We start from the raw sequence: 23,955 nt of genomic DNA on the forward strand, positions 1-23,955 counted from the left end.
CTCCAGATGGAAATATGTGTTCAGTATTGAACGTAAAAACAGCAGACACATTTAAATATTGGTTAATTTTCTCATTTAAAACATTTTTATTGATTTTTCAGTTTATTCTAGAATTCTTATCCTAAAATCCCTCGAGGTTTAGCACTGATTTTTTTCTTATAGGTGATTTTTTTCTATTACATAGAGACCTGAGAGTGAGCGAGGAGATACCACGCAAACATTTACATGTGTGTAAACTTACCTATGTCTAAACTTTCTGACTCTGTACTGCTTCACAAAGGGTATATTTACAACCAAGGTAGATTTATAATTTTTCTCGGAGGCTTTTCCCCGTGATCCCTTTTTAATCTTGCTTTTGAAATCTTTGACATAGCCACGCATGGAGTTCCCATCCAAATTGCAGACAGAGATGAGTCTGACGCCTTTCAGATCCATTTCTGTATCATCTGGAGAGTGTTAGACTCAAAGTGCTAATGTGTCATTAACAGCTTTTATTCAGGGGGAAAAAAAAAAGGAGAAAAATAATACCCATAGCAGCTTTTTTTTTTTTTTTTTTTTTTCCTGGAAATCATAGAATCATAGGATGGCTTGGGTTGGAAGGACCTCAAAGATCATCCAGTTCCAACTCCCTGCCGTGATCCTATGCCATTGTCTGGGTTAGAGGATGCCTTGGGGAAGGGATGCGTCCTGCAATCCTGAGCTGCCAAATGAGGTTTGCAGCCTCGAGCAGCAGGGCACCATGCTGGGATCCACACTGGTCCCAGTAAGCTGGTGCCACCAGGTCCCTGCTGCCCCACCAGGTCTGTCTGGGTCACAGCAACAATCTGCTCCTCTGTGTCTAAGGATTATTTGAGCATCCAAGTGTTCATTCCTTTTAAATGAATGAGCATAAAAATGAGCATAAAAACAGTACTAAACAAAAGGCAAATTGTATTTTCCCAGTCAGTCGAGCATGTTGCTCGTGTCTACTGAGATGCAGTATTAGTGACTAAGAGCAGATAACCACCACGTGGAGGAAAGGCAGTCCCAGTCCTCCTTCGAAATTCGTATCCTAAAAACGGTGCTGGAACAGAATAGAGGCTGCTGCACATCTCCCTTTTATTTTTGCTGAGATGCAGCAGCATTCTCCGAGGGCACGCGGCCGTTTTCCTGAGCAAGGCGGTAATCCGAGCACAGCTTTGCCTCTGGGTGTAGCCCCATCCCCTGCTTGAGGCTGTTTGGTTGCTAGGACAACTTCCATAAATATCCCCGAAACATTTGGTGTCTTCAGCAGCGGGGAAGCAGACCTGCTGGGGAAGGGGGCTTTTTTGGGTAGCGGTGGCTGGCTTTGCTCTGGGCCAGCGTCTGCACCGGGCAGCTCTGGAACAAATTATTCTCTGTATTTATTTCCTTGCCTTGATTATTGTATTTTGTCTCTTCAGTGAGATGGCAGAAAGAGGCCGACGTGGTGCCTGCTGTGATATATATTATGTCTTCTAAACTTCCTTGGCAAATGGAAGTGCTTAAAGCTTTGCACACATATTTATCTTATACATATGTTCTGCAGAGGCACTTGCAAATACCTTTGCCTCTCAGCTTACCAAGACTTGCAGGGCACCATACCCTGTCCTCTGTGCCGTTTGTGTCCTTCCCAGGCATGCCTTCCCATTCAGAGACCATTTTAGCAAAGATGCTAAAATTACCTATTCCTGGGACCCACCGACTATGAAGATCAGTAATAATTTCCCATGCTGATTGGAATTATATCAAATACCCTCATAGCTGATCAGCAAAAAGTAATACAATTTTCTTCCTCTTAGTGCTTGGCATAATTACACACCGCCCCGCAAACTAAGTGTAAATTGAAATGGAAATGCTCGTGCCTGGCCAGCTTCCTGGCAGACATCAGCAGGGGATATGGTTTGCTGGATGCATGCAGTTGCCTGTCTGGGTCCTTTGGTACAGCAGCACTGGTGGCTGCTGCCTGGCTGAACATCAGTGTACACTGCTGCATGTGGCAATGACAGAAGTTGTATGCATTTAAAATAAAGGAACAGTGCTGGTTGCTGTGGGTTTATCCGTCCTTCCCCTTCCACAGGGCAGTCCTGGGATCCAATTCAGCTCCAGATGTAGTTTTTCAGCCTTTCCACCAACTTACAGAGATACGTATCTGAGCTTAAACCAAGAGAAGTCTAATCAGGAATTTCAGATCATGACTGAATGAGATGTGAGGCTTAAAATTTCAGAAGACACAGGTTCCTCTGCTTAACTTTGTTTTCCCTCTGCCAGATAACCTCTTCAAACCAAAGGAAAGATTCATTCCGGAGAAGGAGATGCACATGAGATCCAAAAGGTACAAACCACTGGAGTTCAGTCTTCAATCCTATTCTCTGCTGCCTCACACTGGAGGCTAGGTTAGGAGGGCTAGCATTCAGGCCACATTCTGTTTTGAACCGTGTTGCTGTAAACCAAATCCACTGAGCCCGTTAGAAGCTTCCCCAGAATTGAGATGCTGCATGGAGGTAACCCATCTCATCTTATTCCTTAGTCCAAAATGAGCAATGTTTTTCAAAAAGTCAGATTTTTGTAACATTATCATCAATAATTTATCATACTTGTTCTGTGTCACGGATCTACTTTGGGTACTTGGAAATACTTGGTAATGCCAAGAATTGCATTGGAGAGATTTACCAGTTACTTGCAAGTCCTGGGGATGATGTGTGAAGTTAACCTTCTAACTTCATTCCAGGATTTATGACAATTTACCTGAAGTAAAAAAGAAGCAAGAGGAAAAACAGAAGCGGATAATCATCCAGAGCAACAGAATGCGCGTGGAGATCTTTAAAAAGGTAACGATGCACAGTGCGGGTCCATAAGCCTTCTTTGCTGCTTTACAGGATGAATGTCTGACCGTTGCTTGTAAATCATACAATCATGGCTTGGGTTGGAAGGGACCTCAAGGATAATCCAGCTCCAACGCTCCTGCCACATGCAGGGCCACCATATCCGTATCTAATACTACACCAGTCTGCCCAGGGCCCCATGCAACCTGGCCTTGAACAAGGAATGGGGCATCCACAGCCTCTCTGGGCAGCCTGGGCCAGCTCCTCACCACTCTTACAGTAAAGAATTTCCTTCTGATACCCAACCTAAAACCTCCCTCCTTCAACTATGGTGAGGTAAAGCTCTCGGCCACCAAGCCTTGCTGTTTTGCAGTGTTTAGCATGATAGTCTTTCTGTCTAGCAAAGCCCACAGCCCTGCAGCAGTGCTCCCAGAGGGGCAGGTTCTTGGGAGAGGTCCATGAAGCTCTAGGGGTACCTGTGCTAGCATGTGCAAACTCCAAGAGCTGATGGTCTTGTTCTTAGCATTAGGTTCTGCTTAAGATGTAGCATTAACAGCTGAGCCTCATGCACCTAAGGCGTTTAGTTTTTAAAAAGGAGTAATTTATCCTAGCAGAAATCTACCTGAGCACAATTAATCTAGGTGCAGATCTGAGGCACTGCCAGGTGATCCTGCACCATGCCATCCACACCTAATGGCTTTTCCTTGTTGAAGTGCTGTGTGCTCCTCCGTGTAACCACGCTGCTCCTGCCCGAGATGGAAAAGCTATCAGTGCTTTCATTTTGTGAGTAACGTAGCTGGTAGATCTGAGCTGATAGATCTGAGGAGTCTTGTGCCACCTCACAGCATCACTGAAGGTTCCTTCTTCACCTCATGATTTTTAACCCCATCTTAAGGCTGTTTTTCTTTCCTTCCCAGCAATTACTGGACCAGCTCCTTCAAAGGAAAACCGAATGACAAAGGATTCTCTTGCCTATCATCGTAATTGGATCTCCAATGCTTTTGACTGTTAGATAAGCCATAAAACTTGCAGTTATCTTAATAACGTGAAGGTATTTTTCTTATCTTTGGCGCCTTATATAAAAAGAAAGATCATTTATATTTCAGTTGAAATTTTAAGGCAACTTTCAAGTAAGCAAGGCAGTCTAAAAAAAGGCACAGCTGTTTCAGAGCATCAACTTATGGTCAGTGTACCCAGAGGAAATAATTTTAAGAATTTTTAATGCAAATACCGAATTACAGTGGTGTTATTTATCTTAATCTGTTTCAAAGTATACATCTCCGTAGCAATAGAGCCGGGTTTAAAAGACCTGAGGAGCTTATTTCTCTGAAGTATTCTATTAATTGATTTCCTGTGAGTTAAATCCTTGAACTAAAGAAAAACGAATATCATTATTTGTTATGTTTAGAAACTAGCTGAAATAGCATTACCACATAATCGTAGCAGCAGCAGTTTCACATTAATACTTAACATACCAAAAGGGACCAATCTTGGAGCTCTCTGAAGGACTCTACTCCTGTTTATGTAGTGCATTCGCATAGCAAGTTTACCTGTTAAAAAGCAATATTTAAAATTTCAGTCTTAACTCTTTTATTTGTGTTTTTCAATTTAATATGTATTTTACTTCACTTTTGCAAGCATTAAGTATTTATAGAAATGGCAAATTAAGAAGCCGTGCCAAGAAGTATGTTTGCATCAAAACTGCAGAACTAAAACCATCTGCAATGTTTCCTTCAAAAATATTTAAATCTTTATTTGTACATTTTGGAAGTAAAAACAACCAGCTTAAAACCAATGGAATTTATTTATGGAATAAAATATGAATATAATATTTATCCAACTGTTGTGTTTTTATTTGGTACTGTTAAAAATAACACAATTATTGAAAGTGCTCAAGAACTCACGCCTTTGTCTGCCACAAATCCTATGCTAAAAAATCATTGCAAGCGTTAACCTCTGTTGCACAAACACTCCATAGAGTGTGTTCAAACGAGGCTGGAAGTTGGCCTTTGCTATCTGTGCTTTATTTTGCTAATCCAGCCCAAGATGCAAGGTCAGCTTTTCTGGAAGAGCGATGTTTGTGAGCGGAGCGCTGGCTGCCCCGATGGCCTCCAGCTGCATGACTTGTGCTGGCCCCCCAGGATCCTCTCTAATGCATTGCTTTTCCTCTTTGTGTTTCAGCTTCCTGGTTTGTAAGGTGGCATTAATGATGTTATTTTTGCTAACGGAGAAGATATTTATTGAATAAATGTACTGCATACCAGATAGATATTTTTAAGTACACAACAATTGGTTCAGTACATTTCAAGAGGACACACGAGGTAAGGCAGTGCTTGCTATGAGAGAGGAACTGCCAGAGCTTGTCCCCAGAGCAAGTCTTCAACCAAGCCAGTAGTGCAGTACTGGGGACTGAAGTCAGGGCTGGACCACACATGGCTCCAAGCTGAGGAACTTGCAAAAGGAACTGCAAAAAGGACGTCCCTCAGGGTCCTCAGCTCAGCTGCTTGCTGGGTCTGCTCCCCTCTGGGTTCACCGATCCCTCTGCTGCTCTCCAGGAGGAGCACATGGCCTGCCTCAGACAGGAGGGCCTCCACCACACAGCGATGGGTTTTAGTAGTGTGAACACATGTAACCTCCTAGCCTGGACCAGAAGGATGCTTCCACCTTTCTTCCAGGTAGAGCTCACATTCTAGTTTGTGCCCAGTGCCACCTCTCACCAAACAGAGGAGCTCATCCTTGATAGAAAGGCATGACTGCAAGTCCGGTATGGAAACAAAGCATGTGATAGCCGAGGGGTGATGGCTCAGCCTGCTTTCTGCTCCTCAGCACCCCATCAGCATGCTGCCTGGGGCAGGACACCTCTCAAGGCACTTGGTTTCCTGTCATCTCTGCTGACCATCCTCAGGATGGTACCACGTTGGCTTGCTGCATCTTCACATCCCCTGGCTCATTGGTTTCTCCACCTTCTTGCCATCTAAAAGCAGGTATGCTGTTCACAAAATCTTTTGGCTTTGTAGAATGGTATTTTGAAATGTTTTCATTTTTCTTCAAATGCAGTTTTATTCATGACAAATATGTAGCAATGTGAGGTGGAAGTTTTCTCCTATGAATAAGCTTAGGGGTATACCCAGTGAGCAAAATGCTTGACACAAATCACTGTCTGGGAATGCTTTATGGGATACGAAACCTTCACTTCCAAGTAGGAGAAGTGATCTCTGTTGTAAACTTAATTTCTCTTTCTGGGCCTTAGAAAAGAAAGTATCTGATAACATATCCAGAAAACAATCCTGGCTCTCATTTCAGCTCTACAGTCAAGTCATTGTAATAGAAAATAGATTATACAGGAAAATATTACTTCAGAAAAACATGAGCCTCACAGGCTTAGCCCTGTACAAGTAGGCACCAACTTAATAAACTGTAGAGCTAGGGACAAAATTGGCATAATTTTGCTTCGGACTTGCAGGCATTTCAAAATAAAGAACGCATTCACCACTGGATAGCATGCTGTACAGACAGCTCCCAGCCTGTGCTGGAGATCACCCGTGCTGAGTGCTGGAATTCTCCTTCTCTTTGGATGCAGTTTCTCTGGCTGTTGGCACACAACCCACACACTCCAGGAGGGGCATGTTTTCCTGTGGGTACAACTGCACAAGGATTAGCACTGCTTTTGGTAGGCACTGCTGTTTGTTCCTCGGCCCCTTGGTGAGTTGTTTTCTCGCTCCTGGTGTGTGTGTGAGTGCAGAACAGCATTTGATGAGTGTTGCTAACGGTGAGATGGTTTGGGGGTGCTCAGGCTCACCAACTCAGCTTTCTCCTTCACAAGGCTGTAAATAGAGTTAAGTTGCAGGCTTGGGATAAGCTAAAGTTTTGCACTGGTAAAAATGGAGCCCACACCTGTGGAACAAAAGCTGTTTTGGGTGTGCAGGGCACAGCAATAGTTTGCATGTTGGCATCATTCATTTCATCTGCCAGGAATCACAGAATCATAGAATCACCAAGGTTGGAAACGACCACCAGTATCATCCAGTCCAACCATCCACCTGCCACCAACAGAACACATCCTTAGGGGCTGAAAGTCATTGCAATGTAAAGTGATGACAGTTACAATATTCTGGGGATTTATCTTACACCCAAATATTTTCCTGTGTACGTGTGTGCAAACCAATAGTTGCTTCTCCAAATGTACTCAGCTGGTCAGATAGGAGAGTGGTAAGATTTGCTTGGAGTTTTGTTACTTAGGATCTGAGATTGGCCATGTCAGTGTAATGCTTTTTGTGAGAGGGCTGATTTACTAGGAAAACAGCACAGGAAAGCAGGGATAAAATTTCTGGCAGCTCTCTCTGGAGGAATCCATTCCCAATACATCTTTCACAGCACAAGCTTCATGGCAAAAAATACCCCATCTTGCTTCTTCTGCAGAGATGTTTGCTCCTTTGACTTTGGGGGCAGAAATGCCTGTGTGCATAATGGGTGGCTGATTGTCTTTCCAGGAGCACTGACTGGTCTCTTGTTCACTGGCAGAGCATGGGGTTGTTCCATAGGGTTATATCTCATACATCTTCAGCCTGTGTAGTTTGTTTCTCAGTGTGCTTCTTGCTGAGCAGGGCTGTGGGTTGGATGCTGGGGAGATGCCCTCCTCGTGTTCTCCTGCTGCCATCCCCATTGCACAGCACCAGGCAGTGGGGCTGTGAGGTCCCAGCATTCCCAATTTGCAAACTTCTTAATAAAGGACAATTAGAAAAGCGGTGCCACAAATTAAATGCAAGAAGGACACCACAGCATAAGAAAAATTAGGATAAAATAAGGCACTGGAATATACTGCAGGTAGAGAAAGTCAGTATAGGGATGAAAATACTTCCCACACTGCTTTGACATACCTTCCACAGAGAACAAAAATGACAGCAATCCCTTCCCCAGGTCCTTGCTCAGAGAGGAGCCCGCGCTGCTTGCTGAGCAGTGCTGTCTGCCTGCTGGTAGGGGCATGGTGTGAGTTTGCCTCTGGAAGTGAAACTTGTTTCCCAACTGAGCTAACTGGGAGTGTTTGGGGAGGTCCTGTTTTTTCCTCTAACAGTCTGTTTGGTTATGACAGACCTGCCAAAAGCAGCACGCCAAATGAAAACACATTTCTATGTTGGAAATAAAAAGCATTCTAATTTTTTTAATTTTTTTTTTTTTTTTAAATTTTATCAGGCATCTTATCCTAGTTCTCCTTGGCTCCTTCCCAAAGCTGTAGGAGGTAGGTAGAATTACTTACTATCCATTTTAGATGACCCACAGAACAAGATAATGAGGTGTATCATCTCTCTGGCAGCTGCAGAATGATTAAAAAAAGAGAAGAAACGGCACAAATGTGCTCACAGAACACACAATTAGATAAAACTAGTAAATAGGAAAAGTAGAATAAAGTGCTTGAGGTTCACGTTGTGTAGGTAGGAGTAAGAAAGAGATTCCCTAACTGGAGAGAGTTTTTTAGGAACTGGTCACAGTGATCTATTTGTGGGCTTTGTTCTGACTACTTTTACCTTCTGTAGTATCCTACAATGGCTAGAGGGTCATTCACATAGAATGATAGGAAGATCCTCATGCAAACGCACATTACACATAGCTATGTGTGGTTCTAGAGTAACTACAGGTCTGCATGTTGCTTTAGAAACCCCAAATAGGAAATGACAGTGTCTGTTAGATGTATTTTAGCTTCATCTTCTCGCTTGGGCTGTCTGATAAAACACTATCTAACATGCTTGAAAAGGAGAAGCTTTTGCAGTTCATGAAGCTGTTCCTGAGAAACGTGGAGATTTCCCATTCTATCTGATGTTTTTGTGCTTTCTAGAGCTTCTGGTTCCCTAAAAGAAGGGAGGTCCTCGTATCTCCTTCTGGGATGACATGATGAGTGTTAGGTGGGATGGGGCCCTGGATCTGGTGTGAGTCTCAGTGGTTGGCAGCACTGCCCACAGTGGGGGTCGGAACTGGATGATCTTTGAGGTCCTTTCCAACCCAAGTAATGATATGGCTCTCTGATTTGGTAAAGTTTGTGATCAAACTTGAGTTGGACTCTGTGATCCTTATGAGTCCCTTCCAACTCAGGATATTGTGTGTCTCTCATGGGATTGGTGTCTTCCTGAACTCAATCCCATGCTTATCTGGTAGTGGTGTCTGAGGGCCAGTTCACTCAGCAATCATTTCAATGAATTATAACGTGTAACTGTGGCCAGGGAGTTCAAACAACACAACAACAACAAACACACACATACTGGGAACAGCTTTTACAACCAGGATATCCTCTGAAGTTGTGTCACTGCAGAATGTGGCTGAATGACAGGTTGGGATCTGGGGGGAAGGAACGATGAGGAAAGGATGCTCTGCTCTGTGGATCCATGCTGAGTTTAAGGTTTGTCATGGCAGCAAGGCAGAGCAACAGAGCAGCCTGCCCTGAGCACCTGTGCTGCCTTCAGCCCTGCAGTGATGTCCCAGAGAGAGAATTCCCCATTATTCTGCAATCTGATTTACAGAGAGATTCACCACACATTAGATCCACGTGGGTTCTTTGTGACTAATGTTATTGCAGTGAATACCAGAGGCACTGGTAATGAATGCCCACTTACTGCAAAGTGTCACCAAGTATATACTTAACTTGTAATGCTACTGGGAGCACATATATAATTTTTGTGTTTGTTATTATGGAAAAAGATAACTTTGAGGGCTCGTTGGTCTAAATTTAATTATGTAATGGCATAAGCTAAACTGCATGAAAGATATATAATTATGGGCTGGCTGTTCCATTTAATACTATTAGCTGATGTTCCAAAACCAACATTTGCTTCTATTTGTTTTAGTTCTGAGATTTCACTCTCTGTGTTTGTGAGCTGAAGCAAGTAGAAGTTTTGCATCAGGATGTAACAATCAGAGAATCACTCTTCCATTCCTAAAAAATATGAGATTAGGAGCTAATTGATTTCACTCTGCCAGGATGCATACCTCAGTACTTTTTAATGATTTATCTCTGATTTCCCATTAGAAACACTTCTTTCTTTAAAAACATCCAAAAATACACTGTCCTTCTCATTTACTGCCCCAGCATTTATGATGATGGATGTTGCATTGTTTTGTGGCTAGACAGGAATGCTAAAAATATATGACTTCATAATTTTGGTCTGAGTTGAATACTGTCCTCATGTGAGACGTGTAAAAATCTGTGGGATTCTTTTCCTTTTGTTTTCAGGGAGACACTGAAATCTGTAGCAATGGATCAAAGCGTTTGTTCTCCAAGTCTGGTCTGGAGTCAGAAAAAGCTTATTTAGCAAGATGTTGTATTTAAAGGGTTTGTACCACAGGAAACCATCCTGCTCCCAGTCTGCTCTGTCTGATACAAGGATCCAGGCTGGATGTGGCTCTGGGCAGCCTGGTCTGGTGGTTGGCAACCCAGCACATAGCAGGGGGGTTGAAACTAGATGATCATTGTGGTCCTTTTCAACCCAGGCCATTCTGTGATTCTATGATCCCACTGCAGAGCCAGCACTTCTCACCGCGACTGCTAAAATGAGTAGCAAAGCTTAAAATGATGCTTCTTGCACCATGGAAAAAGCAGGGAGCTGTCTGGCTTCTCTGGGAGAGGACGCAGGGTGCCAAAGATGCAAGGCTACATCCCTCTGCTTTGGGCTTTGTGGAGTATGGTCACCACTGCCCGCAATGGTACTGGGCAGGAACGTGGCAGCACCCCAAGGACACGCAGTGCTTTGGGGCTGCACAGCCACACCGGAGCCTGGCTCTGATTCATGGAGATGAGAGGAGGGACACAGGAAGGCTCTGCAGCTGGGGGGGGCTGCTCTCAGAGTTCTGTGTTTGCATGACCGAGGGTTTATGCTACAGGAAAAGAATGTAACAAGGGAGAGCATGAGGTTTGGGTCTTTGTGTTTTAACTGCCGAAGAATTCAGGGGGTTGCTGTTGCTGTGGTGAAGGTCCTGTATTCTTGGAGCGGTGGGTTTCTTTGTTTGCCCTTGCATGAGCTCCTCATGGCTTTTTCACCCTCGGCCCTGTTACAGCAGGCTGCAACAGGCTGTGTAGTTTCCCTATAAAGCTATAGAGAGCTTAATCAGCACTACAGCTGACTCTCCTCCCCTGCTTTGCTGGAGGGAAGAAGCTATTTTTCAACACGGTGTTGCAGAGGAATGGGAAAAGGCAGGAGGGTGATGTGCTCATGCCCCAGCCTCTGTCCCTCCTGTGATACTTGAATATCAATCCCATTATGGCTTTAGTTGGAAGGGACCTTAAAGCTCATCCACTTCCCACGCCTGCTGTGGGCTGGCTGCCCAGCTCAGGCTGCACAGAACCCATCTGTGGCCATGAGCACCTTCAGGGGTGGACACCACAGCTCTGGGCAGCAGTGTCAGCACCTCACTGACCTCCAAGTGAAAAATTTCCACCTGGCATTTAACCTAAAACTCCCTTCTTTTCATTTAAAACCATTCTCCTGTGCCCAATTGCTGTCGGACTGTGTAGGGTACTGGTCCCCATCCTGCTTGTAAGCTCCTTTTAAGTACTGGAAGGCGGCTATGAGGTCTCCACAGAGCCTCCACTTACCCAGGTTGAACACTCCCAGCTCCCTCGGCCTTTCTCCATAGAAGGATATAATTTTATAATGCTTTATCTTTCAGGCAAGGTGAGACACGGTTTAGTGTCTTTGTTATCTAAAAAGAAATGTACTTGAAAACCTTTCAGCTCAGGGGCTCTGCAGTGAATGATGTGATGCAGTGGCACAGATGTCCTGGGAGCAGGGGGATCACCGACCTGGAGGTGTTCCAGAGCCATGGGGATGTGGCACTGAGGGATGTGGGCAGTGAGCATAGTGGGGGCGGACTGGGGTTGGGGTTGGGGATCCGAGAGGTCTTTTCTAGCCTTAATGATTCTGTGATTCTATGAATTCAGCATTACAATCTGTCCATGGGATGCAACCATCCTTGGCTCCCTACAAGGGCTGTGCTCCTTCCAGTGCTCCCAAGGACATCTCATAAAGAAGCAAGCTCCACTCAACCAAACTCAACTTTGTAAGCATTTCTTGCATATGTGCAACCAAGGAGACTCTGCGTGGAATTAGGGACACCAGCTGGGTGCTGGAGACTGGGGTACGGGGCAGTGATAGCAGTGGGGTGCTGGGGTGGTTCTGCCTCTGCTCAGAGGTCAGAGCAATGGTGGGTGAATTCAGCATCATGGGACTTTTGGGACAGGACGTGGATAAGGCTGTGAGCAAAGCAGGGAGCTGCAAAGGGGAAGGAAGGGAGGGGCATATCTATTGATAGCACAGGGGTAAGCTTGCTGAGCTTGCACTGCATATCATGGGCTTAACACCTCGCTTCAGGCACTCTGCACAGCCTGAGGCCTCATGACAGCCCAGCGGGGTGTACACACTCAGTGAGATATGCAGAATGGAAACTTGCCCTCATAGACCAGGAAATCTAGAGAATGCAACTTCTCCCATCCAGATCCATGTAACATAGCAAGTATTTCACCCCAGAGCCACAGAGTGGATGGATGCTATTCCTGGGAGTGTGCTGTTCCAGCAGTGGGACAGGTCTGCAGCAGAGCTCTGTGGTGAAGGGTCATGCCATAACACGCTCCATCTCCGCCTGTTAATTACAGAGTGCTGCAATCTGCCCCTGCAGTCACTGTTCAGCAGGATCTAGATTCTGCAGAGAGTTAATGAAGTGAGGGAGGGCTGGAGACACAAAGTCTCAGCGGCTGGCGGGGGGACAAGCAGCTTTCAAAGGGAAAAGGAATTTATTTTTGTTTTGTTTTGTTTACAATACGAAGCAAAAACTTCAGCCTGGAGGCCCCAAAAATGCAGATCGCTGTGGCTAAGCCCAGGCAAATCTTCGTGCCTTTTGGCACGTATGGGAACAGATAGGCTCGCATTTCTGGATAGCACTTGATACTGCAGTTACAGTGAGGTGTCCTGGATATCCAAAAGATGAGTCTACAGCAGCAACTAACTCCTTCTCCAAACTCTTTCTGCCAATGGGAGTTGATGCTTCCTTCAGTGCACCTCCTGGTGTCTGCACTAATCCTCGTGTTATGCTGTTTCCAGGGAAGTTATTCTGTACCTGTCTTTTCCATATGTCTCTCTTCTGAACTGACCTTTCCAGGGCCGTGTGAACAAGAGCTTCTGCATGAACGAGTAATCTGATGATCAGAGTCCAAGCTAACTGCCTGCATCCTGATACAGTCAGATGTGAGCTGTTAAAAATCAAGTGGACTTTTTACATGGATTCATTTTTCACATGTAGATGCAGGCTGAACTTGAAGCTCCTCCGAGCTGCCCTTTCCAAGTGGCACAGCAGCAGTGGGGAGGAAAAGGCCCTCTCAGATCCCCAAGTCCAACCCCAACCCATCCCTCTGTGCCCATCGTCGTGTTGCTCAGTGCCACATCTCCAAAGTTCCTGAATGCCTCCAGGGATGGTAACCCCATGCTCCCTGGGCAGTTTGTTTCAGAGACGAAATTGTTCCTGATATCCAACCAGGGGGAAGTGAAGGAGGAATAAAGGAAAGCGATACAGTTGGGAGTAGAAGCCTTAAGGCTGAGAGGCAACAGCTGCAGTGTGTGCCACCCTCTGCTTGTCCTAACAGAGGGAAATGGCTGTGAGTTTGGTGATGGGATGTAAAGACAGAGTGAAAAGATCTCTGAGCTGTTCACACCCTGCTGCTACAGCGGGACAGCCCTAAGCCAGCAACGAGGGGAGTGCATGTGGGAAAGAATGGTTACACAGGGTTGAAGTGAAGGAAAAATAAATACGGTAAAGGAAAATACGTACAGTCAGGAAGACAAGGAGGGGGGGAAAAAAAAAAGATGAAGAAAAGAAGAAAAACGTCTAAGCAGTAAAAAGACAAAGGTAAATAGGAGCTGGGAAGCGGCGCCCCCCCCGGCGACGCTGAGAACAAAGCTGCAGGAGGCAGGGAGCGACCTGCTGGCTGGGGCTGTGCCCCTTTGAAGCAGCCCCACAACCTGGATGCAATTTTCATTTCCTGCAGGGAAACTCGCCCTTGTTCTTCGGAAGGGGATAAGCCAAGCCTCGTAAAACTAATTGTTGGAGGTGGTTTGACATGAGAAAGGAAAAGTCGAGGCTTGGCCTCTCCTGGGTGCAGAGCGGTGAAGCAGGGGCACTGCAGGTTAATTTCACTTTTCCCTGTTGGGTTGGTTTTGTTTTGTGTTTTACAGAAGGGTTCTGAGAAGGCTGTGAACATTACTGTTGTTCGCCAGAGCCATCGCAGTTCGGTAGGGTTCCTTTCAGGCTGTTGCTCATCAAACATTTGGGGCCCTTTTGTGATGAACTATCAGCGTATCAACTCGAACCCCATGAAATTAGTGCAGTAGGATGCAAGCAAGGGTTCCTTCCTTGTTATGATTTGGAGGAGGAACTGGATAATATCTGCTTCATTCATGCTGGGTGAATGACCAAGATATAATTGGCTCCGCGTTTCTCTGTTAGTGAATATTGGTATTCAAAATAAAGATACTGCCACTTCGGTGAAAAGCCATGTGGGATTACCAGAACTTCATTTAAAAGCCCTTGGTTCTCTCTGATAGTTTTTGTTTTTGTTCTTTAAATGTAGGAAAAGGCTTTCAAAGCATAAGAATGACTTGGTGGCTTTCCTGCCACTTTTCTGCAAGTCTGTGCTGTATGGACGACGCATCTCCTTATAAGAAGGGTAGTGGAAATCGTTAGTTTCTAGTGTAAGGGATGAAACCATGCTGAGTCTAGCTGCTAAAATGGAATTGATAATGGTGAAGCAGGGATCATTTTGCAGTTAGGGGCTTAACGCTGTACATAAAATCACAGAATCACTAAAGCTGGAAAAGATCCCCAAGTCCAACCCATGCCCACTGCCCATGTCTCTACATGGAACTATAGGGCCATCAGGGTTGGAAAGACCTCTCAGATCTCCAATAATCCATACCATCATAGAAACACAGAATCATAGAGTCACAGGATGGCCTGGGTTGAAAAGGACCACAATGCTCATCCAGTTCCAAACCCCTGCTGTGTGCGGGTCACCAACCAGCAGCCCAGGCTGCCCAGAGCCACATCCAGCCTGGCCTTGAATGCCTGCAGGGATGGGGCATCCACAGCCTCTTTGGGCAACCTGTGCCAGTGCCTCACCATCCTCTGGGGGAAAAACTTCCTCCTAATATCCAACCTAAACCTCCCATGCCCATTGTCCACATCCCTCAGTGCCACATCCCAATGGATCTGGAACATCTGCATCTCCCCCATTCCCTGGGCAGCTGTGCCAGCGCCTCATTGCTCTTTTGGAGAAGAAATTGTTCCTGATATGTTCTTTATATCCAATCTGAACCCCTCTTTGTACCAGTTGTTTAATGTAGAAGAAATAAGGGATCAACAGGCAGAAATCAACATCAGTGCCCAAACCTCGAGAAAACTGACCCAAAAATAAAACTGCACTATAAAGTTCCGTGTTGGTCTGCAGGACTGGGAACTTTCTGCTCCTCTGCAGCAGCATGCAGTGTGTGGGCACTCTGTGTGCTTTGGTGGCACACCAAGGATTAGATGATCCCCGTTATGTTATGCTCCCGGTTGGTAACGATCATTTGAAGGAGGAAGATTTGAACAAATGTATCTGGCAGCTCTGCGTGTGTGTTGCTGGGTACTTAAAGCACAGCGCTGGGGGAACGGGGGAAGCCGGGCAGCTGCGGTGCGGTGCGGGGGGCGGTGCCAGCAGCGTGCGGGGCTCAGCTGTTCGGTGCGGGGAGCGCAGCCCAGCCCGGCCGGTCGGTTCGTTTGGTCAACAGAATTAGCCTTGCAAAAAAAAAAATAAATAAATAGAGAGAGGGGGACTCTTTAAACGGAGGGGAAAAAAAAAAAAAAAAAAAAATCAACAAAAATTTTTTTTTTTTTTTTTTTTTTTTTTTTTTCCTAAGAAAGCAGAGCCCAACTCATCAGCGGCTGATGCAGGAGCAGGAGGGGTTTGGAGTTAACTGCATGCAGGAAATCTCTCACATCCTGAGTCCCGGCTCGCTCCTCTCTGTAACTGTATATGATGGGGCTGTTCTCCAGCCCCAGCTGATGAAAGTTTGTCTCCCTCAGTCCAGGCTAAGATGTCAAAGCGTCTCCGTGCGGAGCGGCAGCGCTCCCCCGCTCCGCGCCCCTCCGTGCTGCTGCTGAGCCTCAGCGCGCTGCTCCTAGCATCACCCCGAGCGCGAGGTAAGTCCCCGAGATCCGCAGGCGGACGCGGGGAGGGTTTGCAGCCCTTCCTCAGCCCCAGCTCCATTTCCAGGCGCCGCTCCCCGTCCCGGAGCCCCGCGGTGCCGGGCGCTGTGCGTGCGGAACTCCCGCGTTCCCCCCCACAACTTCGCTCCCCGTTCCGCTCCCCGGGCCCCGGGCAGGGGGTGGGGAAAGGCAGAACAGCGAACGGGTTTGGGTTCGGTGCTTCCCAGCCCAGCTCCGGGGCAGGAGCTGCCCTACTGGTGGGATTTGGCTTCATCCCGTGTGAGCACGGCCGGGAGTGGGGCTGCGGCTGCTGGGAGACCTGCGTGGGTCGCAGCCCCGTCCTCCTCCTGCCGTTCAGCCGCAGCTGACAGTGCAGATTTCTTGTGGCAGAGAGAAGGGGAGAAATCCTCTCGTAAATGCACGGAGCAGCGCTCAGCTGTGCGTGGGTCTCTGAGTGTTGCTCCAAACTTTTGTTCTTTGTAACTTTAAGCTCTGTAAATGTTTGGTTGTCTCCACGTTTATGCACGGTGACTTTCCCCGGGACTGTGTTTGCTAAGGGAAGGATATGGGGATGCTTCAGCCTGAAATCCCAGGGTGGGCAGAGGAAGTTAATGCATTTAATTGATTACTTAGGATGAGAGGTGATGGCCTGATGCTGCTCCGGGAGGGTGTCAGGTCGGGTATTAGGAGTAATTTCTTCTCCAAAAGAACAGTGAGGCACTGGAACAGCTGCCTGGGGAGCAGGGAGGTCATCATCCCTGGAGGTGCTCAGGAGCAGAGATGCGGCACTGAGGGATGTAGGCAGTGATGGGGATGGGCTAGGGTTGGGGATCCTAGAAGTCTTTTCTAATCTTCATGATTATGTGATTCTATGATTTATGTTATGGATTAACAGGACGAGAAGCTTTGCTTTGCCTTGGTGTGGAACTGAACTTCTGTTCACCGTTTGTATTTCTCACCTTGCACCAAAGCAGTTTGCTGCAGGGTGCAGCTGGCTGTGCCTGGGAGCTTTGGGGTGGGCTGCTTCGTGTACTCACAACAATGGAGATATGAGCATACCCCCAATGGGTGACCCTGCAGTGAAATTAAAGGGAAATTAAGGAGGTGGGTGGCTTGTGTCTAACACTGAGATTGGATCTAGCACTGAGATGAGAGAGAGAAATGATGAGTGGTGTGGAAACCCTATGACCTGCATTATGGGATTCCTAAAGAGCTGAGTTTCTAAGGTTGCATTTGCACTGATGCTCTCTGGGAAGTGTCCATCTGTTTCGTGTCCTGATGGCAGGTGTTGAGCAGCAGTGGTGTCCAATGACTGTTGCAGCTCAGCTGGATTTAGGCATCCTCTCCCTTCATAACTTTTCTTCTTTCTTTTTTTTTTTTTTTTTTTCCCTTGTGGAAGTAGAGAACTGCTTCAGCCTTACTGCTTTCTTGGTGGCAGAGGTGCTGAAAGCCATAGCCACCTGCTGGGCCCAGCAGGGCTGCCTGGTGACAAACAGTGCCCTTGGCTGTGCTGGCTCACATCCCCCTAGGCACCTGGCAGCCCTGCACATCTGCTTCAGCTGCTCCGAACCCAGTGTTTGCACTGTGCAGTGCTGCCAGGACATCCCCCATCCCTTTTTTATCCTCCTTCTTCTGCCCACGTGGCACTCCTAGGCACTTTGCTAAGAGCAGCACCCCTGCAATGGTTATATCCCTCGAGATAAGCCCGCACAAAAGGCTGCTTCCCGGCCATTAAGCTGCTAATTATCTCTCTCTCTCGTTGCCTACACCTGCAAATCTTCAGACAAAAGATCTCCCCAGCTTTTACCAGCACTTGCCTGGACTTGTCCATCTGTGTCCTTTAGACAAAGGATTTCTTAACCCTTGACCAGGACTTGTCCATCAGTGCTCCTCAGCGAGCTTGGAGACAAAGGTGCAAAAGAAGTCCCTTACAAATAGTGATAAGACAAGCGTCTCCCTTGTGAAATGCCTCCAAAATCAGTTTTGAGATATGATTGTTGGAAAAGCAAGAGGCACGAGTCCCATGGGGCTGCCCTGGTGGCCATTCCAATCTCGGACAGAAATTACTGGGTTACAGCTAGAAAAATTAGAGTAGCCTCGCCTTTCAGAGTGAATTCCTTTTCCAATTATTCCAGCTTCACAATTGTGTTTTCCAGCTGCCAAAATTGCCAGCTCGTGGTTATTGCCTCGAGTGTCCTCGTGGACAGCATGGAGAGCTAACTGCAGTGTTGGCCTCGGCAAGACAGCAAAGCTGATTCTGCTTTGTTATCCTGATGGAGGGTATCTAGAAGGATAAGATCTAATCCCATAGGTTTAGTCAGATGCCTAAATTTCAATCTCTGTATAAGCTTTTGCAGAATCGAGGTCTTTGTGTATCTGCAGACAGTGGAAGAGATGGTGTATGAAGGCAAACTCCACATCAGTGCATGTTGGGAAACCTCCTAAATCTCTTTAAGGTGTTGGGTATTAGCTGGCAGAGCAGCGGGAAAAGAGAAAATCCTAAAATTGCAATCCAAAATTCTTTACCTTCCATTAAAATAACTTTTCTGCCAAATTTCTTGTATTTTTGCTGCTGATCTCAACCGCGTTGACCGTAACAGGAACAAATTACAGAGGTATCTTTCCCTGTCTCTCACTTCAGGGCTGATCTCTCCCGCATACTTTGAGCTCATTTCAAACGCTGTCTTTTTTCACACTGTCTGAGCGCGTGCGGCAGATATTTATGGTCTGTGTATAATCACCTCCTTGTCTGACGATTATCCCTATCTGCTCCCCTGCAGACAGCCTGGCACGGGCTGCCCTGCCCGTGGGGCTCCGTAGATCCCTGCCAAAATACACCAGCTGAGGACATTATGCCCACTCTTCCCATCGTGTTCGCATCATTAGCTCTCCGCTCCCTGGTGAGCCGCCGGCTTGCTGCTGATGTTTTCTCACCTCTTGCTTTCCTTGAGATTTTTGGGAAGGTCGCCATCCAGACGCACCGAGCATCCCCAACCTCACGGCTCCATTTTGGGCTGCTTTCCATGTTTATCTGTTGCTTCCACTGTCAGCTGCCAGCGATGCTTTTGATCATGAAATTCTGTTTTTAAAAATCTGAATTCTTGTGAGAGCCGATTTGGTCTTCCAACCAGCCTTGGTCAGACCTCTCACATCCTAATCCTGACAGATTTATCACTGTGCTCTTAACACATCTCACGCTGCCAGTGCACTTTCCCAGAGCCCAGCTGGGTTTCCTTTTGTCAGTATTCAAGTGCACAACATTTTACAGTGCCCATGGCCTAAGTCACACCTGCAGAGGCTGCTCTTAGCCCCTGTATAGCGTCCAGGGCAACTCTATGGCAAACTGAAACACATGGCTTGTATTGGTGTGCTGTAGGGCTGCTGCTGGTTATGGAGGGGACAGTGCAGTATGGAGGACAATCCCTGTTGTTTCTGGAGGAACAAAACACAGCAGCAGAGCTGGACTAGGTGAGAAGCTGTGGGTGCCCCAACCCTGGAGGAATTCAAGGCCAGGCTGGATGGGACCTTGGGTGGCCTGATCTGCTGGGGGGCAACTCTGCCCGTTGCTGGAGGGTTGGAATTGGGTGATCTCTGAGGTTCCTTCCAACCCAAGCCATCCGATGGTCTTGGGTTCCTGCCAAGCCAAAGGCTTCTGTGATTTTCTGGGCTGTATTAAATCCATACCATTTGATAAAAGGATCACATAATAACCGAGAGGAAGTGGTGTTTTTCAGTAGACTCCCGATCCTGGAGGCTTTGTTTATCCCCAGGGTGATTTTGGTGACCATCAGAAGGAACTGGTGATGTTTGTAACTCTGACCAGTCTTATATCTATCACTGTCGTCATCTCAAAATAATGCTTTTATGCCTTTTTTTGGTATTTTATTTTCTTACCTGCATTTTTATGCTTGTGATTGTCTTTCATGGTGTGTCAGCTGGCAAAGTTACTATTAGGAGATCCATTACTGAGCTGAGTGCTAACATTATCAGGAGAAGCCTTGTCTAATTATGATATTAAACTGCAGAGTCACCTTAATGTCTGTGAATTCACACCTGGCTCCAGGCAGCGGTACAGCAGTACCACAAATACTGGAGGTGCACGTAGGGTTTGAGTTAGCAGTATGCAGCCAAAGTACATGCAAAGCTTTTTCTTAAGGAAGAGACATAAAATCTTGTTATTTGACTGTTGTATAAGCTGTGAAGAGCTTGCATTCTCCTATTGGTAGTGGCATGACTTAAGCAGCCCTACGGACACATAACACCCACTAACTTGGGGCATGTGCCCCCAGGCATTTGGGCTCCTTGGATTTTTCATTCTTGCACTGATTTTTACCTGTCTTTTTTGCTGCTGGACAATCTTTTTCCCCTTTCACTGGCAGTGGGAGAGGCCTAATGTTGCTTGCTGAAAGGAATATACTCAGCATTGGGTATTTAGTGTCACTCAGGAGTTCAAGAACGCATTGATACCAAATGTTGTGTTGGCATTTGGTGCTTCAGAAGTAACCTGACCAGCTGCATCACCTAATCAGAAATGCTTATTCCTCTATTAAATCCCTTTGTGTTGCTTAATTAATAGTTTTGGGTTTTTTTATGCTGCATATGAACACCACTGCTGTTGCTAACAAGATGAGAAGTGTTGGGTTGGAGTGGGTCATCTGCCACATGATGGATGTCACAAAGTTGGATGAACATGTCCTTTCTCATCCCAAAGTAATGACTCTATGATTTAACAAGTTTATTCTGCAATTTTGGTTAAAAGAAGTAGCATTGGTGCTTACGAATCCAGTGTAGTACCATTTGTCAGATAAGTAAACTGAAAAACTTTCTGGCAGTGGTGAAAGTTGGCTGTTTTCTTGCTTCTGCATGTTTTCTAATTTTGAAAGTAGATGATTAGGAGAAAGTGGTAGACTTCATGCATGACAGGTATTTCCTGAATACATCAGAACATGAACACTACCAAGTTCAAGTGTTATGGGGTTTTGTTTTGATGTAGTCACATAAAAAAGAAAATTACATCGTAATGCTCCATTAAATGCGGTGAGCACATAGGCATGGCCACGTGTGGAGCTGGGCATCAGCAGTATCTGCATCTGGCAGTGCTGTCTGTATGCACCAATGCATTTTGTCATGGGCTGAAGAGCCTCAGTTCCATCAGCAGAGGGGGGCAGTTTAGCCCACAGATAAATGGGCTGCGTGGATCTGGTTCCTTTGTGCAGCCTGGTGTTAGCTTAACCTCTAGGGCTATTCGTGAACCCTGCCTGAAAGGATCTGAGGGCTTGCTGGTGCTGGTGGCATGGAAAGGTATCCTGGATGTTCTCCCTGCCCTGAGGAAACAATAAAAATAAATGTTCGTTATTCCCAAAGGTGTCAAAGTTGTCAGTGATGGACCTATCCAGTGCCAATGGCATTTGTCACAAAGCTGCACGTGTGGACCAGGGCAGGTTAGCTGGCCTCAAAAGCATTAAGCAACTCTCAGTTCTCATGATTCTTCCTATTGTTTGAAAGGTGGATGATAAAATTCAGTGATAGCTCAATATGGGTGCATTTCATTTTTCTTTGTCCTGTATTGTATAATGCAAGGAGCAGGTATTTCCCTTACAAACAAAAAATGATGATGGATACGAGCTCCCCAGCTCAGTAGCCCCTTTACTAGAAAAGAACCACAGATGGTTTCCTGTGAACATTTACCTAAATTAGCACTGAAATTTGCTTCAGCTGGGTTTGCTCTGCTTTCAGTGCCATTTCTCAGGGAACATCTGAATGAGCGATTTGTGTGCATGTGATGGGCAAAACCGAAACTCCCACTCAGTAACTTTATTCACTGGTGATTGTATATTGTATGCAGGATAGAACACTCCTCAATATGGTTACACTAAGGATTCCTTGTGTTCGGTGGGGGAGGCTATTAAATCATTGGAAAGAAAGGATTGTCCGGTACCTTCTAAAAGACTGAGAGGAAATTGTATATTGGGAGTAATTTTGAACTTAATTCAATGGCAAGCAGTCTTTCTTTGGAAGGGAGCAGCTGGATAGGAATGCTGGATCTGGATTTTCTTGCAATGATGTGGACTCATCGAAGTGAATATGTTTTCTTTGATATCAGAGCTCTGTGGCTTGGTTGCATCTGTTCTCGTAAAGCACAGGTTATTATTTCTCTACCTGAATAGGTGATACTTTAGGCACTGTCTCTCTGATGCTGAAGGCTGTAAGGCTGAGTTTGTAACTGGTGTGAGAATCTCTGGGACTGGGATCCTTTGGGGAAGGAGCAGCGGATCAGGAAGAAGATGATGTGTCCCAGTAGTGCCTGTGCCAGGCGGGTGCTGAGTTCAGATAGAGCATCCTTCATTGTGGCATCCTGGATATACCTGCTGGAAAAGCAGGGTGCAACCCTTAGTATTTTTCACCTCTTGTTAGTCCTTTCCTGTTTGTTTTTATCAGAGAGGATGACCAGGTCATTTTTAATGGTGTGCATCATGGCTTGGAAACGAAGCGCACTTAAGATGGGATTTCCAGTAAGAGGACAAAAGGTCTCCAAAGCCATTATCATCAAACAATCATTGTGGATTATATTGCTTCCTTTTCAAAACTGCTTTGGGTCTGAATCTGGCATTTATGATTTGCTCTTTGCTGCAAACACTCATTGCTGGGCCCTTCCATGGGGAGCTCTGGTTCCCACCCACCACCAGGTGTGCCAAAATGCCCTCTAGGTCAGTGATTCTCTGGTGTATATTTCCCAAATTTCAAAATATTCTCTTCTAGAAAAAGAAAAAATACAGTTCTTTCTTTGGACTGATCCAAATAGTAATTCTTCAGTCAGACAAAATAACATCTCAAATGAGACTGGACAGCTGTTTCCCAAATAAAGTATATGGATATATTCTACACGCAGCAATGAAGCTTGGTTTTCACCATCTGAAATGCCCTGCAGTCTCTCTGCCCCCTCCTGCAGTCAATTGCAAACGTTCTCAGAACCCCGTTTGTCACGTGTTGTTTTTTTTTGGAGAACAGGGAAGACATTGAGATATATTGGCTTCTCTCCTTGAGTGCATTTCAATATGTATTTTGTGTAACGAGAACCCAAATCCTCCTCACATTATTTCTGCTTTAATCACACTATGCTCTCCCAAAATTGCTGTAATCTCATTTGCATCAGCTGGAGTGACTGTGGGTGATGAGCAGTATTTCATCTGCAAACAGAGGAGAGCAATATTGGGTGCACGCCTGGGAAGGAACTGCCTGTCCTGGCTTTGTTACAGCTGAGAGTGGTGCAGCATCCCGATTTGGGGAGCAGACATTCAAGAATTAGAATGAACAAAAGCTATTTCTAAGGTTTTCTTGAGGACCTGTCAAGTGTGATCGTTCCCTTTTAATTTTCCAGCAAATGGCTTTTTGACATGTGCTAACTCCAGAGGAGCGCGATGCTGCCGAGTGCAGCAGACATCATTTTGTATTTTAGCCATGACATTGCTGTATATGAGAACTGAAAAGTTATATAGATATTACACCAATATATAAACCATGTGTGTTAGAAAGACAAGTTCAGTTCTGAAATATTTGACTTAGCTATGCTTTTCACTTTCAATTCGTGCCAAACATGTGCTGGAATGACTGATGGAGTCATACGGTTCCCCGAATAAAGCACTTTATTGTGCACAGACTTAGAGCCTCCCAACAGTTGTATTACAGAAGCTTGAAGATTAAGATGATCCAACTGCTTAGGGGGTATGTTCCACAATGAACATTTTGTTTTTCCCTTTTTATTTTCCCCATCTCTCTCTCTTTTTTGCCTTCAAATGTGTCATTGGTTTGCTCAGCTGGTGGCACGGCGTTGCTGACCGTGCTGCCAAGCAGCAAGTGTCCTTCTCTTGGAAATGCTCACTGCTCTGTCCAGGTTAAAACACTGCCCTGATTTCCC

The 23,955-nt window shown here is 45.9% G+C and overlaps 2 protein-coding genes across 7 annotated transcripts in view; both read left to right on the forward strand.

Moving 5' to 3' along the window:
* CUNH10orf90 (chromosome unknown C10orf90 homolog) overlaps positions 1–4,657 on the forward strand; it is a 62,202-nt gene extending 57,545 nt beyond the window's left edge. For all 4 annotated transcript variants that reach the window (XM_042817668.1, XM_042817672.1, XM_042817670.1 and 1 more), the window contains exons 7-9: positions 2,269–2,332; positions 2,729–2,828; positions 3,740–4,657. In XM_042817668.1, coding sequence (XP_042673602.1) covers positions 2,269–2,332; positions 2,729–2,828; positions 3,740–3,778 — 203 coding nt within the window. In that variant the 3' untranslated portion in view covers positions 3,779–4,657. The remainder of the gene's footprint in view (positions 1–2,268; positions 2,333–2,728; positions 2,829–3,739) is intronic.
* A 1,081-nt stretch (positions 4,658–5,738) lies between these two features.
* Positions 5,739–23,955, forward strand: part of ADAM12 (ADAM metallopeptidase domain 12) — a 178,632-nt gene continuing 160,415 nt past the window's right edge. The window contains exons 1-2 of one of the 3 annotated variants that reach the window (XM_042818661.1): positions 6,429–6,524; positions 15,918–16,034. In XM_042818661.1, coding sequence (XP_042674595.1) covers positions 15,929–16,034 — 106 coding nt within the window. In that variant the 5' untranslated portion in view covers positions 6,429–6,524; positions 15,918–15,928. Of the gene's footprint in view, positions 5,807–6,428; positions 6,525–8,017; positions 8,059–15,917; positions 16,035–23,955 lie in introns of those variants that run through there. The other 2 variants (XM_042818662.1, XM_042818663.1) reach the window with 2 other exon arrangements.

Source organism: Centrocercus urophasianus, unplaced genomic scaffold (assembly GCF_019232065.1).
Source record: "Centrocercus urophasianus isolate 14NV4802_14NV808 unplaced genomic scaffold, USGS_Curo_1.0 seq_17, whole genome shotgun sequence".
In the NCBI taxonomy this organism is placed as follows: domain Eukaryota; kingdom Metazoa; phylum Chordata; class Aves; order Galliformes; family Phasianidae; genus Centrocercus; species Centrocercus urophasianus.